The sequence below is a fragment of the Carica papaya genome, chromosome 3 (genome assembly GCF_054855325.1).
Source record: "Carica papaya isolate Zhongbai chromosome 3, ASM5485532v1, whole genome shotgun sequence".
NCBI classification, from domain to species: Eukaryota; Viridiplantae; Streptophyta; class Magnoliopsida; order Brassicales; family Caricaceae; genus Carica; species Carica papaya.
In genome coordinates this window covers 26,971,640-26,994,108 of record NC_142311.1, presented here as the reverse complement: position 1 = coordinate 26,994,108, position 22,469 = coordinate 26,971,640, and the positions used below count along the sequence as shown (strand labels likewise).

Here is a 22,469-nt window from a genome sequence, read left to right as displayed (position 1 = left end):
CACTCAATTCTCAATCAGCAATTATATAATTGAATAATTTTTAGAGAAAAATGAAACACAAATTACAATTGGAATATTTTATATTCACACGACATGTAAATGGTTATCATTTTTTTTTTTTCATTTAAGGGTGAGATCAAAGAAGGTAAATATGGCTCCAACACCGTAGGAGGCCACTTGGTCCCACCATTTTCACTCACCGCGTGGTGCCTTTTATACCGGGATTTAACCAAACTAAACTAGAACATTTACTACTCTGTACGGACCAAACCGTAAAGGACCTCCCTTTCACTATTACCGCTAACCCTCCCACTTCTTTTTTTCAGGCAAAGTCTGGACCACGCTCATATTGTTATGGGTCCAAGTCAAATGGAACTAAGTCGGACCAAACAAGCTTGGTAAGTATTCGGCTCAGCCCATTAAAGGTAAGTTGTATATGAATAAATAAATAAAATAAAATAAAATGTGGGAAGAGCATGATTGATTAAAATATAGGAAAGAGAACAGTCTGGCAGTTTTATCTGGTTTGGGAACAAGGAAAAGTTTGCTAGTAAGAAGCTATGTCTGAAAGAGACATGGCCAAGAGATTTTGAGTTATTCGCGCCATTGAAAGTAATATCTATCAGTTCCGAGGATAAGCTGTACCACAACATTCAAAACAAATCACACACCAAGCAAACCATCCCCCGAGCCTACATGGAACACAGATATCATTGTCTTGAAATACCCACAAAGGGGATGCGCTAACATGTATAAATATATTGATATGAAAATTTAAACAAAATTAAAAAAAAAAAAAAAAATAGGCCATTTTTTTTTTCTCTCAACTTTTTATTCAACGTAATTTGATTGTTGCTACAAAAAGAATGAAGAACCTAAGAGGGAAAGCAGCAGACCTTGTAAAATCATCAGGAGGACGAGGGATTCACACCCACCCATCCCCACAAGAATTAATTTGAAGTGGTAAAAACAAAAGCAAATTTACATCAAACTTACTTAAACCAAATTTCTACTTTTTCAGCTGATTTGCAGGAAAAGGTTCTCCTGCCAATGACAGAAAAACAACCCGGCCTGAGAACCCCAAGAATTCACTGTCCGTGCACTGCTGCCTCCAATTCGAGGCCCTGCACAAAGAATATAAAAATTTATCCTAACCTTGGTTAATGTCCGCCGCTACTCCCCGTAAATCAAATCTTTAGATGTTTCCGTGTTGTTAGAACCCCAATAGAGAAAACAAAGTTAGCAAGCAGTGTCAGGCTCTAGATGATATATTCTCCGGAGACAGGCCAACTAGATTTCTTATCAGTCTCTTCCCTGCTATCTACGACTTAACCCCATCTGCTTTCTGACTCTACATATGCTGGCCCTCTCACTTTAAGTCGCTTCGGCCCTATTTCTAGAGGGGGCGGCTGCCTGATCGTCCTTCCTAAGTCTTGCTGGATCCTATCCTTTCTATGTTCTTTTTGTCTATTGCCTGCCTCCTTATGCCCCAATTTCTTATATTTGATAGAAATGGGAATGCCACTTCCTCTGGCAAACCTGTCCTTCAAGGAACTTTCTAGAGCCTCCTTATGATCAGAAATAGGGTATGAGCTGCGATTTGATTCCTTGACTCTGCGGGACTCTGATGACATCACATGACCACCACATCTTCCCTCAGATAGGTATTTCTTCAAACGTTTAAGCCCCTGTTTATTCAAGTACATAGTCATCATCCAAATTAATATAGGAAATAGCACGAAACAAAGCTCTGCGGGACCACCAAGATAAAGTAAAAGAATGTACTGAAATAGCAGCCAGACATTTAATTCTAGCTTAAGACTCAACCAAGCAGGATAAAAGCATTTCAAGAATTTAGTATGCTCGCACAAAGTGAATATTGAGGAATTGCAGAGTCCTTGCAACAACCTTTTGAATAGCTGAAATAGAGCCACGTTGATATAACTGATCCCATATGGCTTCACATAAACAAACAACGGAAAAGCAGACACCATTACCTTCTACAAACTGAAGGATTCAATCCCAAAGGACAGCAATTTATCAAATCCTTTTTACACCTAATGGCGCTGGCCAAACCAGCACAGCCACATAAACCCAATACTTTCTCAAAAACCCCCATGAATTTGTAAGAAAATGAAAACAAATTATATAACTCGAAGTAGCACAGAAACATGTGCAAAAAGAAGAGATTGCAAGACTATGGAATTTAAAAATATGACGAAGATATGAATTTCAAGTAATCTGATTATAGGCAAACCATAATTCTGTAAAATCTGTTTTTATGAAGTTCTGGGACAAATCCACTCTGAAAAGAAGAAGATCACAAAAATAACATCTGGAGAAGAAAGTTTCTACCTTTATCCCTTGATTCAAACAACACTTGGAAACAGAAATACAGAGATCTAGGCTCTGTTTGATATATAAAAAGGTTTTCTAGTTTTCGTTTTCTGAATTTATGTATTTTGTTTGTAAAAGGATACAAATCAACAAATGAGAAAACAATAGAGAAAGTGACTACGGAATTTTAAATTTTATAATGTTAGTTTTAGTGTCTTCTACAAAATTATTTTTGTTTGTGCTAAATTATTCCACAATTACAAAAACTCTTACATACTTTTGTAAATAAATAAATGCATAAACACGTGAATTTAGAAAGTGAAAACTAGAATATGTTTTCATCTATCAAAGCAGTCCCCTACTTTCTACAACTACTAAAGAAAGAGGAAATTTTTCACATAGTTCATTACATGGATGAAATTATCTTAAATATTGGAAGTACAAAGCAGAACTTGGCTTATTGATGGCTACTAGAATTAGTATTCTAAATGTGGGAGAGCACTAACTATTTAGGTAACTGTTTCTATTTTCATTTTCTAGATTCATTCATGTTTTAACAACAACAAAGATGTACAGTTGTTGAAATTGAAAATAAGATTTGGAAATAATAAGAAAAATATGGCATGAGTTTGAGAACATCGTTTTATTCATTTCAAACTTATGATTTATTTTCATTAGTATTTCTAAATTTTGTTTCCAATTTCAAACAATCATGCCCATTTGGGAGCAAGATCATACATGAATCAGAAAAGGAAAAAAATCAGAACAGTTTCCTAACTAAACAGGGCCTTTATCTTCTATTCATTTACTCCAGAAATCTTGATATCCCATTTGACCTTCTAATAACCTAGGATTAACTCCAAAACAGATGACCATGTACTATACCAGTATTATTCAATTGCAGATTCCCTTTTTCTTCATACAGAAACCTCAAAAAGAACATGCAACGTAGGGCACAAACAGAATGTAACAGCAAGATTTCAAGCTGCATGCATGAGTTCTATTGGCACCAATCTCCATTTACCACAGACCAGAGAAAAAAAATCCTTGCAGATGTTGCCTCTTAAGATATTATATCAAGATTTTTCTTAAACAAAAAAAAAACGGATTTTATACCAAGATGCCAAGGGAAAAGAATGCCTGGCAAAATGAACAGACAAAACCAGAATATCATATTTACAAACATACTGCAAAAACATAATACTGGCTCAGAACAACACTAATAAATCTCCAGCTTACCTGGTGTTCAAAGTTCTTTGAACCCATGGCATCATTAGAAGTTCTTTTCTCAACCTTTAAAGAAGAACGACGCTTAACCCGAAAAATTTCTGAATCAGAACCATCACTATCTTGCTCCACAATAGGCTTAACATGTGCTACAAAAAGATTTCCCGGATGGGAATTTACACATTCATCACGAGACATAGAGGACAGAGAAGATTTACAACTGCTACGTGCTACTTCTTCAGATAGCTTAGAATCAGAATTTCCTAAGTTAGCTTGCCCCTGTACCTGCTTAGGATGGTAGCAAAATGCAAATTACACACCAATTAGTTCCAATTTAGATATAGTTTTCAGAAATGCATGGCAAGCTCATTTAACAACATAAAACATTAAAATAACAACAGAAAGGTGCAAACAAAATCAGCAAAGAGGGATATAAGCATACATTACTGGGCACGAATAAGCTATCAAATTGATCTACACCAGAACAAAGACTTGATGCAGCAGCAGTAACGTCAGTCAATGCAGATCTTATATTTCTAGTATCGTACGCCAACTGTTGTCTATGTTGCGACTGAAAATGAGTTTTCACACTAATCCTAGGGCTCAGTTCAAAATTTATCTCGCAATAAGGATGATAGCCATCCTCCACATCACCTCCTATCACTTTTGGTAATGGATACGCGTACAGGTCATCATCAGTGTTAGATTGCTGCTGAATTTCATATAATACCCTCTCTTCCTTCTCAAACTTCTTAGCTGCAGCTTCCATTACTGATATGTCTTCCCTCAAAAATAGTGTGTGACTGCTCCCACATGAGAAATCAAGTGACTCAACATCTGTGCAGGGGAACTTATGATCAAGATAAACAGAGGAAACAAAATTTTTAAAAAGAAAAAATACATATATGTATGATAGGTCTCTAAAACACGATATTGAGACAAAATTACCATGGCGAAGGCACACAGGATGCGAGGAACAATTGCAATTAATGAAGGCCACATAACAGTCGCGTTTGCATAAGCTGCAAAGGATGGTTCCATAGGTATTTGGAAAAACACTGGAGCATGCCATTGATTTCATCATGTACCAGCGAGCACGATGAAGGAAACGCATAAGTTTCACAAAAGAAATCTTGATGCAATGGTGAGGTGCCAAGTCCAAAGATGAATAATCCAAATCTTCAAGTTCTAAGCTTGTATGGAGAAGCATTGCTTCTTTGCACAGAAGCTCTTCATGAGGAAGCAGAGGCGTCCTGTTGAGGTGTGCATATCGCCAGCTGGCAATAGCTCCCAAAGGAAACCAATCACCAATAGCAAAGTTCACAGCCTCACCGCAGTTGAAACCTATATGATTACAAGAGAAACAGAAAGATTTAATAAAATAGCCAAAAAACACTTCCTTCATCCTGCATATGTTTCAAAGATGTCTCACCATGGCTAAATCCAGCATGGTATGCTCTAGGGAAGGTAATTATAAACTCCCCAGGCTTCTGCACAGCTTTGTAGACAGGGACATCATGCTCTAACAAAATATTTGGAGGAAATAAAGTAGTTTTCCCTAAAAGTACATCGAAGGCTCCATCCTCTCCATCTGCTGAAAGAATGTCATTGGTATATACATGTTCCCGAACAACCTTTTCAAATTTCAGAGCTGCATGACCTGGAATGCCATACCAAGTCTTTGATGCCCCACAGTGATGATAATTAATACTGTTATTGGAACGAAAGGAAACAAATGATCACTGAAAATGATATAGAAATGTTTGGGAGACATATAGAAAGGCATCATATGTCAGATGTGCTTAAACTGAAACATATACAACATAACTTGTTACCTGTACAAGTAATGGTCTTCCACGTGCCAAGCAAACATGCTAAATAGCATTCCAATGTAAAGCATTGGTTCAGTTACTCCCTGAAAGAGATCAAAATTAATGTGAATCATGGCCATATATGGAAATTAGAGACTAATCAGACATATACTGCACATTCCAATGAAACGTCAATATATCAGTACCGGAATTGCTGTTTCAAGAAGACGCAAAACAGACTTGGACACCCGTGAAAGTCTCTGAAATGGACAGAACATGTAAAAATCAGAATCAAGAAACATCAATAAATCACAGCAGTTAATAAAATTATATGAGAAGAAGAAAAACATAAGAAATTCTATTCAAAAAAATCAAAGGAGAAAATTACTGAAGATTGAGAAGAAGAAAGAACAGATAAATTAGTTCGCTAATTTAAAATTTTCCATATAACACAAAGAATATCATCACTTCAGCAGGAAGATTTTAGTATTTCCCATAAAAGTCTAGTTTCATAAGGCATTAGTTTCATGTCTCTCCTCCGATCTCAACTTCTTTTTCCTCAAGGACAACCTCATCATAATTCCCGATATAGCAATGATCACCATGCCTATTGTGATGTAAGACTTTGAACAATTTTCGAAGGGCATGTATGCCCATTCTCACTATGTTAATATTATTTTCAATTGCAACCATATAAAACGTTCTTTGGTTTAAACCATCCCCCACTAATTTTGGCATGGTATCAAATCAAGATACATGATATTTTTGGTTCAGCTGTAGATAAAAGCTTTTACCTTGCAGTAAGCAAGAAGCAACTGAACCCTCAGTGTTTTCTTCCAGTAATATGACATATAAAGTTTCCATTAAGCAGCTACTTTGTATCCTAAGATGCGGAATGCTTCATGAAATAGAACCTTTTGGGGCAACAGTCTCATGTTAATTCTAATGAGCATCTAAATCTTAACATAAATGTTGAAAAACATGCCTCTAAAGAGTAACAACAGAAGGTAACAATAACAAGTCGAGTGTCCCGCCATTCATAGTCAATAATGAACTTACAGAAATGGGGAAAGAGCTCTAGGAATCATATACATGCACACAGGTGATTCTATTTCACTATATTGTTCCCCATGCCTAACTTAATGAAAAATGTCTCAGTAAAAAAGACTTGAAGATTTAAGAAAAAAAATAGAAATAGTAGTGAAATAAACACCTTTAAATTCCACTTGCTATTTCCAAGTGGGTCACTGGGTGAAGATGAGAAGGCACTGCCATCAACATCGCATGCGTATTCAACAGTCTCTGTCTTGCCACATTCAATTTCATGCCAAAATTCTTTTTCCAAGTACGAGGCAGGAAGACAACCAGCACTACAATATCTACGAGCAAAAATCTTGTTCGCCATTTTCTCAAAATCACGGAAGGAATAGTTTCTGAAAAGTTACATGTACTCAAAAGCCAGAATAAATACCCAAGCTATATAAGTTAAATTAACGTTAAGAAACTAACCTTCCGCTCATGAAAAATGTCACTTTATCATCACTATCCCACTCTGCAAGACGAAGAGGTTGTATCCTCGTTGTGAACTTGAATCCTGCTTTCTCCTTCATCAATACTACTCCAGCAGGAACTGTTGCACTCAAAGGGGAAATAATCTTGCAAATTCCTGAAAATTTAAGCATTGATGCATAAAATAAGTTGGTCATTGAAACAATATGATTAAAGGATTAAAGGAAACATAGTAACTTTTACAGATTAATCTTCATAAATTAATCTAAATAACTGGAAGTGCTTTTAGGACAGAAAGAAGAAACCAACACTTAAAGTACTAAACGAAAGAAATACAATACATTATACAATTTTTTATATACTAATGGAATTATTTTGACCTTAGTGGCTTCCATTTGTCAAGGATTTGTGTTAATAATGCAAATGACTTTTGCATCATTAATGAATTATTCACAAGTGAGTTTCATTACAAAATTGAAAGACGCTATTTTATGGTAACATAAAAGATATTATTAATAAAACTAGACAACTATCAGATATTACTGCTTCTGAAGTTCTAGAAAATAAATTGTGGTGACCTTGTTTTGACTTATAATTATTATCAAACTGCCAGCAAAAACCATTAGGTATTCCTCCAACCATTACAAGTAATTCCACTACTCAAGATAAAACGTTGATATTATATGGGTTGTGAAAAATTCACCATCACGTTTATATTCATTCATGTACCAAGTTGATCCAATCTAAAGGTGAATTAATCAACCAAATCTTGATTGTCAATTAAAATTTTAATGTAAGGGTCATTGACATTCACTGCAAAAGATGGATTCAAGTATCATTACTTCAAATTTGAGAACTAGTAAACTTAATGCTCTCTCAAAGGGATGGTTATCTACTGAGCATATGGCAAACAGCATATATATCCTGATAACCAGAATTACTGACTTATCTAGCTAAAAATCCAGTGGAGACAACTGTACCATTCTCCTAGCACTGAAATTCTCCTTGACTATTCAGCACAGATGACCGAGAAAATTTTTTTAGCAATTTAAACTACCTATAATTCTTTCTTTTGTCAGCTGAAATTCATATTAATAAGAAGGAAACTTGATCTAAAACACACCCTCTGCCATGCATACTTCCAATAGCCATCTGAGATAGTCAGCACTCTCTTCACACAATCTTCAGCAATAATCATGTCAACTTGTATAAGTCATACCAAGCCACCACTAACAAAGCAAACTAACTGACCCGAGCTACTCATGTTTCCCTTAAACAACTATTTTGCAAATTCAAATTACGTAGTTTCAGAACTTCATGTTGGTTCAACTCTCCCAAAAAAGATCACCAGCTATATTCACCAGCTACAAGCTATTAACACCCTTCCCTGCTACAACTGAATGTTGATATTGCTATACATCTCAGGATAGTTTCTACCACGTGAACTTCAGCCTAGTTTGGTGAAGGGCAAGTAGAAGTCCAGAACTTATTCAAACAGCCAAATAAACGAGCTTTCATGCTAGAACATAATGCACAAACAATAAATACTACCATTAAGATGAAACAGCAGTTGGAGCTTCTTAATTTCGGAGATGGCTATTTATCTCCCCCTTGTGGATTTAACATCAGCTACCCAGAAAAGGTTATTCAATCTCAAAAATTACCAAATAAAAACACTGTGGTTAATCAAACCCGCACTCACTCCAGTGCATTGCACAGACAAGAAAACATTTGGATGGGACAAGAGAAGATTTCTCGTTGCTGTTTCTTTTGTCAGCTTTCCATCTGGTCCTAGGTTTAGGTTTCCCCATTTCTTTGTCGGAAACTAAAGAGATAAAAAGAGTAAGTAAGATTGATGCAAGTAATTTCATTGCGCAGGTGTTACAGGTGTTACCATATCTTGAAGCTTCTGGAGCTATCTTCTGCAGATAAGCAAAAGGATCTTCAAACTCTTCTTTGCTGGGGCAATATATAGGACACTCAGGAATTTTCTCAGTCCATTCTAGATCACTTGTATCAAACTTCTCCACCTTGCGCTTCAAAAAAGCATCCTTTCCACAGGAAGCACCATTCAACTGTGAAAGTGAATCCACATTCCCATGTAATCTCATGCCACATGCTGAAGCTCTTAAAGCATCTCCTCCACTTCTTGTCATCATGTTGGTGATACCTACAGTCTCAGGGATAGTTCCTGATTTCATTCGTCGAAGCCTTTTACGCTTCAGAAATTCTAACCCATTTTTAACCTCTTTAGACAAACAGACCCTCCCTTCCACCTATCAAAGGAGAATCATGCAAATAAAATCAACATAACACAAATAGAGGACCAAAACTTGAGGAATTTGAAACAGATAACTATAAGTTAAATTCAACTTTTGTGTCACACAGTTAAATATCAATAAGTATTTGCAAGCAAATTTACCCGTTTAATCTACAAAGGTCCATGGACTAACTAACAACAATAAGTTCATTCTTTTACTAAGTTTTCGAGATACAAGAAAATTATAGCACCTAATTTCCACAATAACAATGTTAATTGAAAGTTCTAGCCTTATCCAATACTTCAAATTAACGACATGTTTGGTTCGCTGATGAAATATAACTGGAATGTAATAATTATCTATAAAGAACTAAATAATGTTGCCATAGAATTGCAATTACATTACAATGTTTGGTTGGCAACAACTTATTACCACCTCATTACAATATTTGACTTGATAATATTAGGTTGTAAACAACTGTAATAAGTTATTCTAAAAATTATACTTATGACATTTAATTGTTTACTTCAAATTATTTTAATTTCACAAAATTATAAAATTTCATATAAATTATTCTAAAAACCTCTAATCTCTTAACTATTGGAATTATTTTATACTTTTTTCTTAGACTCAATCATTAAAAATTAAACAATTTTTAAAACATCAAACCCTATGATAATTATAAATGTTAAAATATATTCAAATTGAAAAAAGATTAAAAAAAAGAATCAATTAATGGGTTAAAATTCATGTTAGTGAGCACCAATACAATAGTCTTGAAAGTACAATTTGTTACTACAAGAGAGGTTATAATTCTGATTCATGATGTCAAGTCGCATATCAAGATTACAACTTCTCAAGCAACTAAACTTGCAAAATAATCCAAATTCAGACGGGCCAAAAGAAAAACTAATAGCTATTGCGTCCCTGACATATTTCTACCATATATAATGAACTGAACCAAAAGAAAAATCTCATCATGCCATCCACGGACTTCTAAATAAATTGGAAAAATAACATTCCATCAACACTAGTGATTATGCACAATTTTTATAAAAAAATTAAAAGCCTAAAACCAATACTAAAAATAATAAATAAAAAACAGGGTTGAAACAAAAGTACCTTTTTCTAAAATTTTCAGCAGAATTAATACTTGTTTACAGCATCTATATTATATTACTAGCCGTAAATACATATATTTTATACGCGTAAATGTCAATTCTGCTTTCAAAGATGTCCGCCCAAAGTTTTGACCAAATCGCTATCGAAAAAATAAAAAGAGAATTACGGCTCCCATGTTAAATTGCGAGTCAATAATCGTCAATAATCTCCACTACGAAGGGAAATTGACCAATTCAGAATGATAATCGAGCGTTTGTCCGAAACAGAAAAGAAACTCAAATACTCAATCTTATCCAGAAAAAAATTTTTGAACAAGGTCAAAAAAATTGCCAAACTAGAATGTTAAAAACACAGACCACAGCTTTCCGCACCAAATTTTACCGCTATACGCAAACCGAAAGTAAAACAAAAAAATTCTAAAATAGAAAAAAAAAATTAAAATAATTTCCAAAATTTACCGCGTAAAGGAAACTAAAATCATCCCCCGGAAAGTGCACCTAAACCATCTAGTATCATGAAGATTTCTCGTTGGTGAAGAGAGTTTCTAACATGGGCATCTAAAGCAGTTTTCTAATCGACAAGTAACCAAATGTCAAAAAAAGAACTGACAATAAATTGACAGACCAAAAAGGATGAAACAGATGCGAAATCAGAACAATGTCTAAGATCTGAACAAAAAATGAAGAAATCAAATTCATAAAATACGCAGGTAAACGAGATGTCGAAACAAAAATAAAATACAAAAAAGTAAGAGCTAAAAATGGAAAAATAGAAGAAAGGAATCACCATACCATCTCATTCCGCAATCCTTCTCTATACGCCTCCGTTTTTGTCTCGAACTTATCGAAATAGGAAGAATCCAAAATAAGAAGAACCGCCAAACCGAAGCAAAATCTAAAAACCAAACCCTAGATCACGATCTTCAGCATTGACAATCAAACCAAAGCTTCGAACACGAACTGGACCCGCCACATTCTCGCGGAAAGCCACGTAACGAGTCAGACTCAGAGATCCGAGTTCCTCTCCGAAAAAGTCATAGAGGATATGACAAGGTAAGCGGAGGTTATGAATGAACAGGACCAGATGAGCAGTTTTCCGGCGGAAAACGGAGGCTGTTACCGGGAGAAGTTAACCGGCGGGGGGAGGAGGAGGAGAGAGAAAAAGGAAACAGTAAAAGAAAAAATAGGAAGGAAGGGGGAAGAGAGAGAGCAGGTTAGGAAACCGAAAAAGAGCTAAAAAAAAAGGATGATATATAGTTTTATACTCAAAAATATTAATGCTTTAGTGCCTTTTTGTAATTATTTAAAAAACGGTTTTTTATTTTTTATTTTTAACAGAAGAGAAAAAAAGGAATTTGTTAACGAAAGTGGTGGTTGTTAGGTGGTTCAACCAAACGACTTGCCGGCCAAAACGCGTTTCGCACGTCTCGCGTTTTAGAAGCTCCCCCCTCCCCGGCTTTCATTGTTTTTTTCTGCGAAATAACCTTTCAAAAAAGCGTCTGATTTCCATAATTAGAAGAGGGTATTTAGGTAAATTTAGTGGACAGTGCTGTCAAAATAGGAAAGTGACCAAATATAGAAAACTATGGACTGTATAAATCTGATATGGTGTTCATTATGCGTACAGCAATAAAATCAATCACGGTCTGGAGTGATCAAAAAGTGGGATCTTAACTGAATGCACATTTCTTTTAAAGCTCTCGGACCTTAACACCACATCAATTTTAACTACCCTCTTGCTAATTCTGCCGCTTTTCAACCTTAATTGTCGTACGTTTGTTGAAGTCGAGAAGTATGACCAGAAGTGACTCAAGAGGCAAGGGAACACCCTGAACTCTTAAGATGCCAAGTGTTTTTTGTTTCTACTGATAATAGGAACTTTATTTAAGTTTACTTAAAAAAACTTATTGTTCTGATGTAGGGTAAATAATGTATTTAGTTTTAGCTTTCCGTTGATTTTTTTTTTTTCATGTTTCCGTATATAATTTTGATATCTTTCGTGTTTTAGAATATGATTAATTAAAATATTAACTAATTCATTACTACAATAAATCTGATTGGATTTTTTTTTTTTTTTTTTTTTTTGTTCTATCGTACTTCAACGCGACATGAATACGAAAAAGATTCGAGAATTATTTTTATTTACGTTAAAGGTTAAAATAATTTTTTTAACTTTTTGACCTCGTATTAAAGGTGAATCTCGAATATATAAAAGATTTCTTTCCAAATAATACATACCATCTTCATCAAATGTGAGTTTCTACATAATTTTATATGTATTTATGAGATAAACATATAATTCTATTTTCTCACTTTAAATTGAGTACTTATTTTCCTTTGTTTCGGCTAGAATTCAAAATGTTATATTTTACGTATCTATACAATTCGAGTCTTTAGGTTTCCAAAATAGTTCCGAAAAAAATGCCTTGAATAATTGTATATGATACGTACCTATTTCATAATTATATGCTGAAAAAAAAAAAAGATCATAGATGGGTAGAGGTAAATATAGTTGTTGAATATTTTTCATTTAACTCATGAACCAGATTTATATAGACATCAAGATTCACGCATCTTGATCATAAAAGAATCAATGAAAAAAAAAATATTAGAATTGATCAATCTTTCTCTCAAAAATAAATAAAAATAAAATAAAAAACAAAATATAAATCATCAATCGGTTAAATCCTCTCGACCAATTATTAAAAATAAGAGAATAATTCTCATATAAAGATCATGAATTGATATTTGATATTATTTATAGAAATTTAGTAAATATTCTATTCTATAAATAAAATATTTGAATAATTAAATTTTTAGAGTAGATACAATTAATAATCTATGATCTGAAATGTACAGAATAAAAATCTCATTTTTATTTCTATAAGAATTTTAATAAAAATCTTTCATTTTCTGTTCTTCTATGGAAGTTTTATTTTTACATCATCTGTCGTACATCATTCAAGAATATACTTCAGTACAAGTCACGAATAAGAATTGTGTAGAGGGATATATTGATATAACATAAATATCTACCAAAATACCCCATATAACCCAGTTGATAAAATACGTTATATAGTTTATTTTAAGAATTAATGACTTACTCATTTATTAAGTTTGAAAATAGGCATTCCCCAAAAAAAATAAAAAAAATAAAAGAACAATACTATTGAAATGGGTGGATTCAATAATACGTCTTATGGAATTTTAACACTTATTATATTGATAAATCGTTATGTAATATGTATATGTAGCAAGTTGATTAGGTGGTGGTAATAGAAGCTTTAATGTGTTAGTAATGGTCAGTAGCGATGGTGCCGGAGCAGTCGCTGAAAGTTGTAGGGAAATGTCATGTCTATCTATATAATTAAGTAACCTAATTTTGGCTTTTTACTTACAAGAAATCTTATGAGAAGACATTAAGAAAATAAAAAATAATAATTATTAAAATAACTTGGAGTTATTGATTTTATATACTATTATTTCTGTTTTGAGCCATTCGGTGGATTGTTGATTTCATTTTTTGTATTCTTCTTATTTTTACATGGAGGTTGGTCTAATTAGCCTTCCAAACTTTTTTTATAAAAAAAAAAAAAGAAAGAAAAAATCATCAGTTTATAGCCATATTTGAACATTGGTTCAAGTAACACTGAATTAATTTTTGAAAATAGTCTTTGACTAATATATTAAAATTAGCTGTAATATCCTTAATTGATTTTAATATAATTAAAATTAATGTATAAATATAATTTTTAATTTTTATTTAATGTAAAACTAAAGAAAAATAGGTGAATGATGAAATTGAAAATAATTTTATAAGAAATGGGTGAAAATTTGGGTTCTGATGGTGTTTTTGAAAGAAAAAATCGAAAACTAAGAGTCAAAATGCAATTTAAAAAAATTATGTCACGTAAGATGCCCAGTTAGCAGCTCCGACGAACTGGAACACGTAGCGTGGCAAGGCACACTGACGCAGTGTCACGCGGGAAGTCATGCTAGCGATCCACATGCCCGCAATCGGACAGTCCGAATTTGTTCCCGCGTGCACGGACAGTCTGGATCCGTTCTCTCTTTAAGCGCGATCGGACAATTCAGATCAAATCGCGATAAACAGTTCAGATTCACTTCCTATTTAAACACGATCGGATAGTTCAGATCAAATGCAAAGTACGGCCTAAATTAAAAGGAGATGGATATAAATAACCCTCTTCACGCCAAACCTTAACCCTAGCAGCCAGACCCCCCACCAGAAAAGAAGAGCCAGCCGCCAGGAAGGGAGTCGACCGCCACCCACCACAGCGCCAGAGCCACTTCCGACCACCAAAAGAGGTACAATTTTTCCATTAGCTCGAAATTTAATTTTCAACACCCCCATGGCCAAATCGGAGTAAAAGGACCGGCAGATCCGCTGACGAAGCCTGACGGTACCACCGTAAGAAAAAGCAAAAAATCGCCACTGATGAGGCCTTTCCCGATTTCCATTTCATGTAATTTTTTTACCATTGTAATTACCATTCCTTTTTCTACAGGTTGATCGAAACAAAACACCCAACCGTGAAGGTGAGCCAGCTGGACCGCCAAACCGAAAAACTTTGTCACCGGTAAGCTTCGGTTTTTAAATATTTTTGTCAACTGAAGCCCTTTAATGTATTTTATCGCAGGGATTGGTACAAAATCGACTGAAAAAGCCAACCCTAGGCAAATTGCCGCCGTGCCGGAATTTTAAAATTGTCCAAAAAGGTTTTCTAACATTGATTTTGGGCTTTTTGGGGTATTTCTAGGTACTTGAAGCATGTTTTAAACCCTAAAGGAAAATTCAGATAACCCGGGGACTGCCAGTAGGTGCAGGTGAAAGTTTAGCATTATAGACATCAATTCGAGTAAGAATCACTCACCTTATTCCCTTTTATGGAATTAAATTTTAATTAATAATAATACGGTATTTTGTGTAGTTTAAAAAATATCTATAATTAATTACAAATCACTAATGAAGTCAGAACCGGTTATTTATTACTGTTTGTCGTGTTTAGCTAATTGGTTGATTTTACAGTTTCAAATGTATGATAATACACTAGAATTGGTATGATGATGCGATTGTGTTTTCTTGATGCATGTATTGCTTGTTTTATGTAATTACAGTTAAATTTAGAAACTGAAAATTAAAGATAAACGAAAAATTGTTTGATTGAATAAATGGATGAATGGTAGCCTTACTGGATATCCTGAGAGATGGTAGATGGACCGGGTACATAGGGAACCCAACCGTGAACATCGTCTCATACCGGACGAGGTATCGAGGATTAGTATTTTGGCGCTCATACCGGACGAGATATGGAAACGGCCCATTTCACCCTCATGCCCGACGAGGTATTGAGGGATGGTATTTTGGCGTTCATACCAGACAAAGTATGGGAACGACCCGTTAATTGAAAATGTTAAAAAAATAAAATGGTTCACGCATAATGGGGACATTCCAATGGACCCCAATAGATACTAGTAGGCTAATAAAAGAGAAAGTTGTTATTGTCAACTGATTGCATATGAGATTATGATATTGTTTATGTTACTGACCCTATAGATTGGTTTTAGAAATCTTGCTACGGTAAGTATGCGGGAAATGATTTTATTTATGATAAATGAATTTACTTAAATTAAGAGTTTCATTAGTTGTTTTCATGATTTTTACCAACCTTCATTTCTGTGTCGGTGAGTAGCGTGATATTCTTACTGGGTTAGTGTAGCTTACTCTTTCATTAACTATTTCAGATCAAGAGAATCAAGATCTATAGCTCGATCCACAAGAGGGTTGCGAGTAGGATGTCCAGTTATTTATTTTCTATTTATTTTTTTAATTTTCGTTATTTCTTTTAAAATAGTCATTCTCGTAGCCCTATTGGGTATCCCAAATTATTGTGTAAGGAGTGTAAACTCTAACTATTTATTTCATTTCCGCATTCTATTCATAATTAATTTACCTTCAAGTTCCGGGTCGTTACATTAACTATTAATCATTCGACTTTCAATTTGTCTCCACTATCCTTTTTTGTTCTCTCATATGATTTTCTTTAGATGAAATAAGAATTGAGAGAACTTTTTACCAAACTTCGGCCATGAAATGAAATGCACCAATATCATCTTAAAGACAAAATGCAAAGTTGTGTTATGGCACCTCAAGAGCACATAAATTTTAGATAATCTTTTGATATTTTATATAATAAAAAAAAAGATAAATATTTTTATTGAGAACTTGAATAGTAATATAGTTGTAATTTAATTAATAAATAAAATTAGTTTAAATTTTTAAAAAAGTGAGTCAATAGAGTAACAAAGAGTAATAAATAGATAGATAGATAAACTGATAGATAGAGAGAGAGAGAGAGGAGAACTAATGTAAATAAATTGAAGATGAAAGTATTCATTAGATTTGATAAATTTTAAATATCACTAAAAATAATTGTTTTATAGTTCTTAATATAGTTAAATATATTATCTAACATAAAACTATGTAAAATACCAAGAAATATAAAAAATATTTCTAATCATAAAGCATATTGAAGCTCAAGATAAGTTGTTGTACTTTTGTTATTCTAAGCGTCGATTGAGCTTGGGCTCTAAAAATATCAAGCCAAATTAGGTTAAACAAATATGGTGAGCTCCCTTGTTTAACCCAACCCAACTACTATAGATTTGAGTCAAGCCCAATCCATTTAGACTCTATAATTAATTTATAATTAGCACAAATCAATTCATGATGAGATGACTTAGGTAATAGATCGTCCAACCAATTCTTTTACCTATATTTAATGAGTACTAAGATTTTCAAGCACTTAACTATCTCTTTGAAAATTCTCCCACCACCTTTAATGTTCTTCTCATGTACATCAAATAATCCTTAACAAGGTTCAATGTAGAACTATGGACACAAAATTAAAGAATTTAGTCAAAGAAAATATAGAAATATAAAAGAAAGCTTAAACTTACCTAAACAACTTTCTTAGCATTTTTTATGAAACACTACAATTCTTATAAGGGTTTAGATTATGCTTAAGATACAACTTTGCATGTGCATTTTTGTTACATAAGATTACTAGTTCTGAGCATACTTGGAACTAGAGAAAGGGACACAGGCTACTGGATTCCTCAATATCAAGTAATGAAGTTGTCAATACCTCGAAAAAAAAATCTTTACAACTTGAGATATATCATAGGTGGCTAAGAGGTCATGTTAAGATAAACAAGGTGTTAATGGCCCACCAGATATTAGAGTATATGATGAAGCCCAAATTAAAGGATCCAAAAAGCAATTAGAAAGATTAAATAAAATATATACATAGGAACTTAACATTCCTTAATTTATTTAACTAAGTTTAAATAATGGACCCATACTAATAAACCCCAATTTTGATTTAGGAAATTCTCTTATCAGTATTTAGCATATCCAAATGTAACGACTCTGGAAATTAAAAAGGAAATGTATATATAAATTTTGAGTGCGGAAGCGAAATAAAAAGATTATAGTTAACATCCCTTACACAATAACCGAAACGTACTAACAATATGAAAGAATAAGTTAAATAAAAAAAATACTAAAAATGAAATGCTATAAGGAAAACTATAAAATATTTAGGCATCTACTCGCCGTCTTCCTGCAGAATGAGCTCGGGAACCAAGTTCTCATGATCTGAAATGGTTAAGTGAGGAATAAGCTACACTAGCCCAATAAAGACGTCACACTATATCACTGTCACAGAAGTAAAGGTTGGTAGAAAAACAAAAACGACCAATGGAGCACATTTTTAAGTAAATTTATTTATCAATAATAAAATCTTTTATTGTCCACTTACCTCGGCGAGATTTATGAAAACGACCCATAGAAACAATAACATCAAAGATATCATGAATTCATACATACTCTATAACATAGCACATGTCATACTTCTATTTTTCAATCATCAAACAACAGTTTTCCTCTTTTATAAGTCTACCAGTATCCATGAGGATCCATAGAGGTCCCCGCTACACGTGAACCATTAACTTTAACAACTTAATTCCCGGGTCGTCCCCATACCCCGTCCGGTATGGGTGCCAAAATATTTAAAGTTTCCATACCCCGTCCGGTATGAGACGACGTTCCTGGTAAGGTTCCCTATAAACCTGGTCTGTCCACCATCTCCCAAGATATCTAGTAAGGCTGTCAACTTATCCATTTATTAATTAACACACTCTTTTATATTCTTTTCTTAGTTTTCTGTTTCTCACATAAACATGAACACTTAAACAAGTAATGTGTATTCAACGAGGTAAGCATACACTAAATCCATGAAAGCAAGCAGCAGTGAAGTAAACAGTGATTCATGCATCCGAAACCATAGAATAAATAAGCCACATACCGTAACGCATTTAAAACTGTAAAATAAATAAAACAGGAACTGACCGAAAAATATATTATATTCGGAATCCATTAGCAACCTTAATTAATTATACATATCTATTAATTGCAAAAAATATTATATTTCCATTTCATTGAACTCTAATTCCGCTATAGGAAATAGGGTGAGGGATCCTTACTTGATTCGAAATCTAAAACTGGTTCTTCACTGTGCTTACGGGCAATCCCTAGATTCTCTGAATTTTTCTCCGGGAACTGAAACGCACTTGCAGTACCTGCACATGTCTCCAAATAACTCAAAATCAGACCCAGGGCCTACTCAGCCAATTTTGGAATTCTGGCACGGTAGTGATCCACCTCGAGTTGGCCGTTTACGACCATTTTCGGTTGAATTCGGCCAAACTTGCATTGGTTCCTGTGATAAAACACCCCTAGGGCCTTTGGTGGGCTGAAAAAATACCAAAAATTGAAACTTACCGACGGCGGGCTCTCCGGTGCGGCGGGCTCTCCGGTGCGGCGGCTCCTCCAGCTCGAGTCGCGATTTGGTGTTTTACTCTGGTCAACATGTAGAGGAAGGAACGATGGTCACAATGATATAAAAATTACATCGAACGGAAATCGGGAAGGGTCTCATCGGAGGCAAAAACTGAGAAAATCTGCAGCGGCAGCGTTGGGCTTCGGCGGTGTTTTCTGGCCAATTGGCTGGTGTTTTGGCTCCGATTTGGCCACAGGTGAGTTTGTAATCGAAATTCGAGCCAAAGAGAGAATGTTTACCTCGTTTGGCGGCTGAAAAGTGCTCTAGTGCGGCGGCAGGTGGTGGCAGTCGGTTCTCCGATGGCTGGACTGTCTTCTCCGGCGAGGCCTCTGGCGACTAGGGTTAGGGTTTGGGTGTGGATGAGATTATTTATAACCTTCTACTTTTAATCTAAGTCATCCATCGCGATTTGATCTGGGCCATCCGATCACGATTAAATAGGAAATGAATCTGGACCGTTCATCGCGATGCAATCTGGGCCGTCCGTGTCCGATTTAATCTAGACCATCCGTACGCGTGCAATCTAGGTCATCCGTACGCACTTTTGATCTGGGCCGTCCGTGCGCGCGGGAACGGATCTCAGCCGTTCGATCGTGCGCACGCAGATCGCCCACGTGGCCTCCCGCGTCAGCGTCTCTGCCACGCGGCGTGTCCTGGTTGGCCAGAGCTGCTGACCGGACTGCTGACGTGGCACAAATTTTTTAAATTGCATTTTGACCCCTGGTTTTCGATTTTCTTTTCAAAAATACCTTCAGAACCCAAAATTTCACCCATTTTTTCCAAAATTATTTTCAATTAAACCCCAAAAATAATTTTATCCCTTTTTATTATTATTATTTTTATTTCTATTTAATTAAATTAAACTAAATTATAAACATATATTATTACATAATAATTTATGATATTCATCTAAAAATTACAAAAAAATTTAAAATACAATAAAATAATATTAATAAAAATAGTAATAATTTGGGGTGTTACACCAAAACCCTAAAAGATGGAACATTACCTCTATTTAGAATGTGACAATTTTTAGAAAACTCTATGTGCCTTGTGAGGCATAAAAGATACCTTAACTTCTCAATTGCCATTCTTTTATTTACTATTATATTTTATAATATGTGACTAATTTTTATAATGATATCTCAATCTTATATGAGAAAAATATATGGTTGTTGAGTTTCCTATAGGGGTCACATATTACTAATAACTTAAACTCTAACATTTGGGTGTTGGTGGTCTGAGTCTAAAAAGTTATTGTGCCAATAATATTAAAGTCTAGGATGTATGATGGTACAAGAGCATGTGCTAACTTCGTGGCTCCGAACTAGTGTAGTTTCAATATTGTGAACTTTTGGATTATAATTTTTGGTTGTGATGTATGACCTTAATGAGAACTTAAAAAAAAAAAAGAATGTGATTATTGAGCTCCAAATAAGCATTCAAATGAAATTACCAATTATTTAAGCTCGAGCTTTTGAATACTAGTAGTTTGGGTTCAAAAAGTTTTCGAGTTACTTAAGCCCTAGACATTACACATAGTATCAAAACATACGCCAGCTTAGTGATTCAATTGGTGTTATCTTGAACCTCATAACCTTTTGTATTGTGATATGTGATTTTGATAAAAGTATCAATTATTTGAGTAATGATGATTTTAATATCTAAAATCTTATATAAAATTAATATTTAATTGTTAATATTCATATAAGGGTTTATCACACACTACCAATAATTTAAACTTGAGCTTTTAAGAACTAGTGATTTGAATCTAAAAGTTATTGGGCTACTAATCAGCGAGGCTATGGTGTTACATTCACAATATATCGAAACATATGATATACTGATGTTGCCTAATATAACAGGTGTTAGAGAAATAGAATTTATACAATAAGTACTATGGAGTTAAAGAAAAAAAATGTTTTTTTTATTAATATGAAACTAGACTTAGACCAACATTCCTCAAATCATCCTCAGAAACCCAAACTTATTGAGGATATGACTTGATATACATGATGTATTCCATATCATTCTATATATATATGCAATAAGAGAAGCCTTTTGTTTATTCGATGATAATCCTGGGTTACAAGCTAATAGGGTTATTAATACCCAACTAAGCTGCCTTAATAAGTTAAATATGACAACTGTACTTACTAAAATAATTTAGTGCTAAAATAAGTCAAGCTTTAAATAAGCTAAATAAGTTATAACATACTCCAATACCCCCCCTTCAAGTTGCACCTTGGTGAATGTCACTCAAGTTCAACTTGAGACATAGATTTTGAAACAGCAGACTGTATAGAGGCTTCATAAAAATATCTACTAACTGATTCGAAGAATTTACATGCGCTAGTGAGATGAAGCCTTCTTTGATTTTGTTTTGAATTACATGGCAGTCAATTTTTATGTGTTTGGTCCTTTCATGAAAAAATGTGTTGGCGGCAATGCGAAGGGCTACTTTGTCGTCACACAAAAAGTTGATCAGCAAACATACTTTTATGCGAAAGTCTTGTAATATGTAAGAAATCCATTGTAGTTCACATATTGTCATACCCATAGATCTGCATTCGGCCTCTGCGGAGCTTCTACTAAATGTAGATTGCTTTTTAACTTTCCATGAAATTAGTGAGTCACCCATGAAGATGCAATATCTAGTAAGTGATTTTCGAGTTTTAGTGCATGTTGCTCAGTCGGAGTCACAGTAGGCTATGATATGGAATGTATTCTCGGACAGAAAGAGAAGACCCAGAGAGGGCTGATGTTTCAAGTATTTTATGACATGTTGTACCATTTTTAGGTACTTTTCTCTCAAATTTTATATAAATTGGCTTAACTATTGGATGGCATATGCGATATCGGGTCTTGTGAATCTTAAGTAAAGTAACTTTCCCACTAGGCTTCCGTAGCGCTGGGGATCGGTGAGTAGTGGCGATGTGGTGTCGTGTATCTGTTGTCCCTTTGACATTGGTGTTACTTTGGGCTTTGCTCCCATCAAGCCCGCTTCTTGTATTAAATCCATAGTGTATTTTCTCTGATTCACATACAGTCCTTATGGTGTTCTTGAGATCTCTAATCCTAAAAATTAGCGTGCATTTCCCATATCCTTAATTTTGAATTGTACATCAAGTCCTGTTTTTAATTTATTTATTTCTATTTCGGACTCTTCTGTGAGCAAAATGTCATCGACATAAACTAGAATTGTTGTAAAGTTATTCTCCTTCTGAAGCATGAATAAGCAGTGATTATGTGCCGATTGTTGAAAGCCATACTGTATCA

At 34.3% G+C, this 22,469-nt stretch overlaps 1 protein-coding gene across 2 annotated transcripts; it reads right to left on the bottom strand.

Moving 5' to 3' along the window:
* Positions 1 to 810: 810 nt before the first annotated feature.
* On the bottom strand, positions 811 to 11,689 carry LOC110811391 (Transcription factor jumonji (jmj) family protein / zinc finger (C5HC2 type) family protein). Of its 2 annotated transcripts, none has more exons than XM_088216380.1 (11): positions 11,059 to 11,689; positions 8,779 to 9,160; positions 6,885 to 7,041; positions 6,589 to 6,808; positions 5,582 to 5,635; positions 5,400 to 5,479; positions 4,997 to 5,274; positions 4,513 to 4,908; positions 4,007 to 4,401; positions 3,577 to 3,852; positions 811 to 1,688 (listed from the first exon to the last, which is right to left on the bottom strand). In XM_088216380.1, exons 1-11 carry the CDS (start codon positions 11,059 to 11,061, stop codon positions 1,329 to 1,331), a joined length of 2,601 nt encoding a protein of 866 aa, XP_088072506.1. In that variant the 5' UTR covers positions 11,062 to 11,689; the 3' UTR covers positions 811 to 1,328. The 2 variants fall into 2 exon arrangements, with proteins under 2 accessions (XP_088072506.1, XP_088072507.1); XM_088216381.1 differs by having other exon boundaries at positions 3,577 to 3,849; positions 11,059 to 11,687.
* Positions 11,690 to 22,469: the final 10,780 nt, after the last annotated feature.

Excerpts from the sequence above, each read along its gene's own strand:
- LOC110811391 (XM_088216380.1), bottom strand. Across the intron at positions 6,809-6,884 it reads ACATTTTTCATGAGCGGAAG|AAACTATTCCTTCCGTGATT; the intron begins GTTAGTTTCTTA and ends GTAACTTTTCAG. Across the intron at positions 3,853-4,006 it reads GCTTATTCGTGCCCAGTAAT|CAGGTACAGGGGCAAGCTAA; the intron begins GTATGCTTATAT and ends TACCATCCTAAG.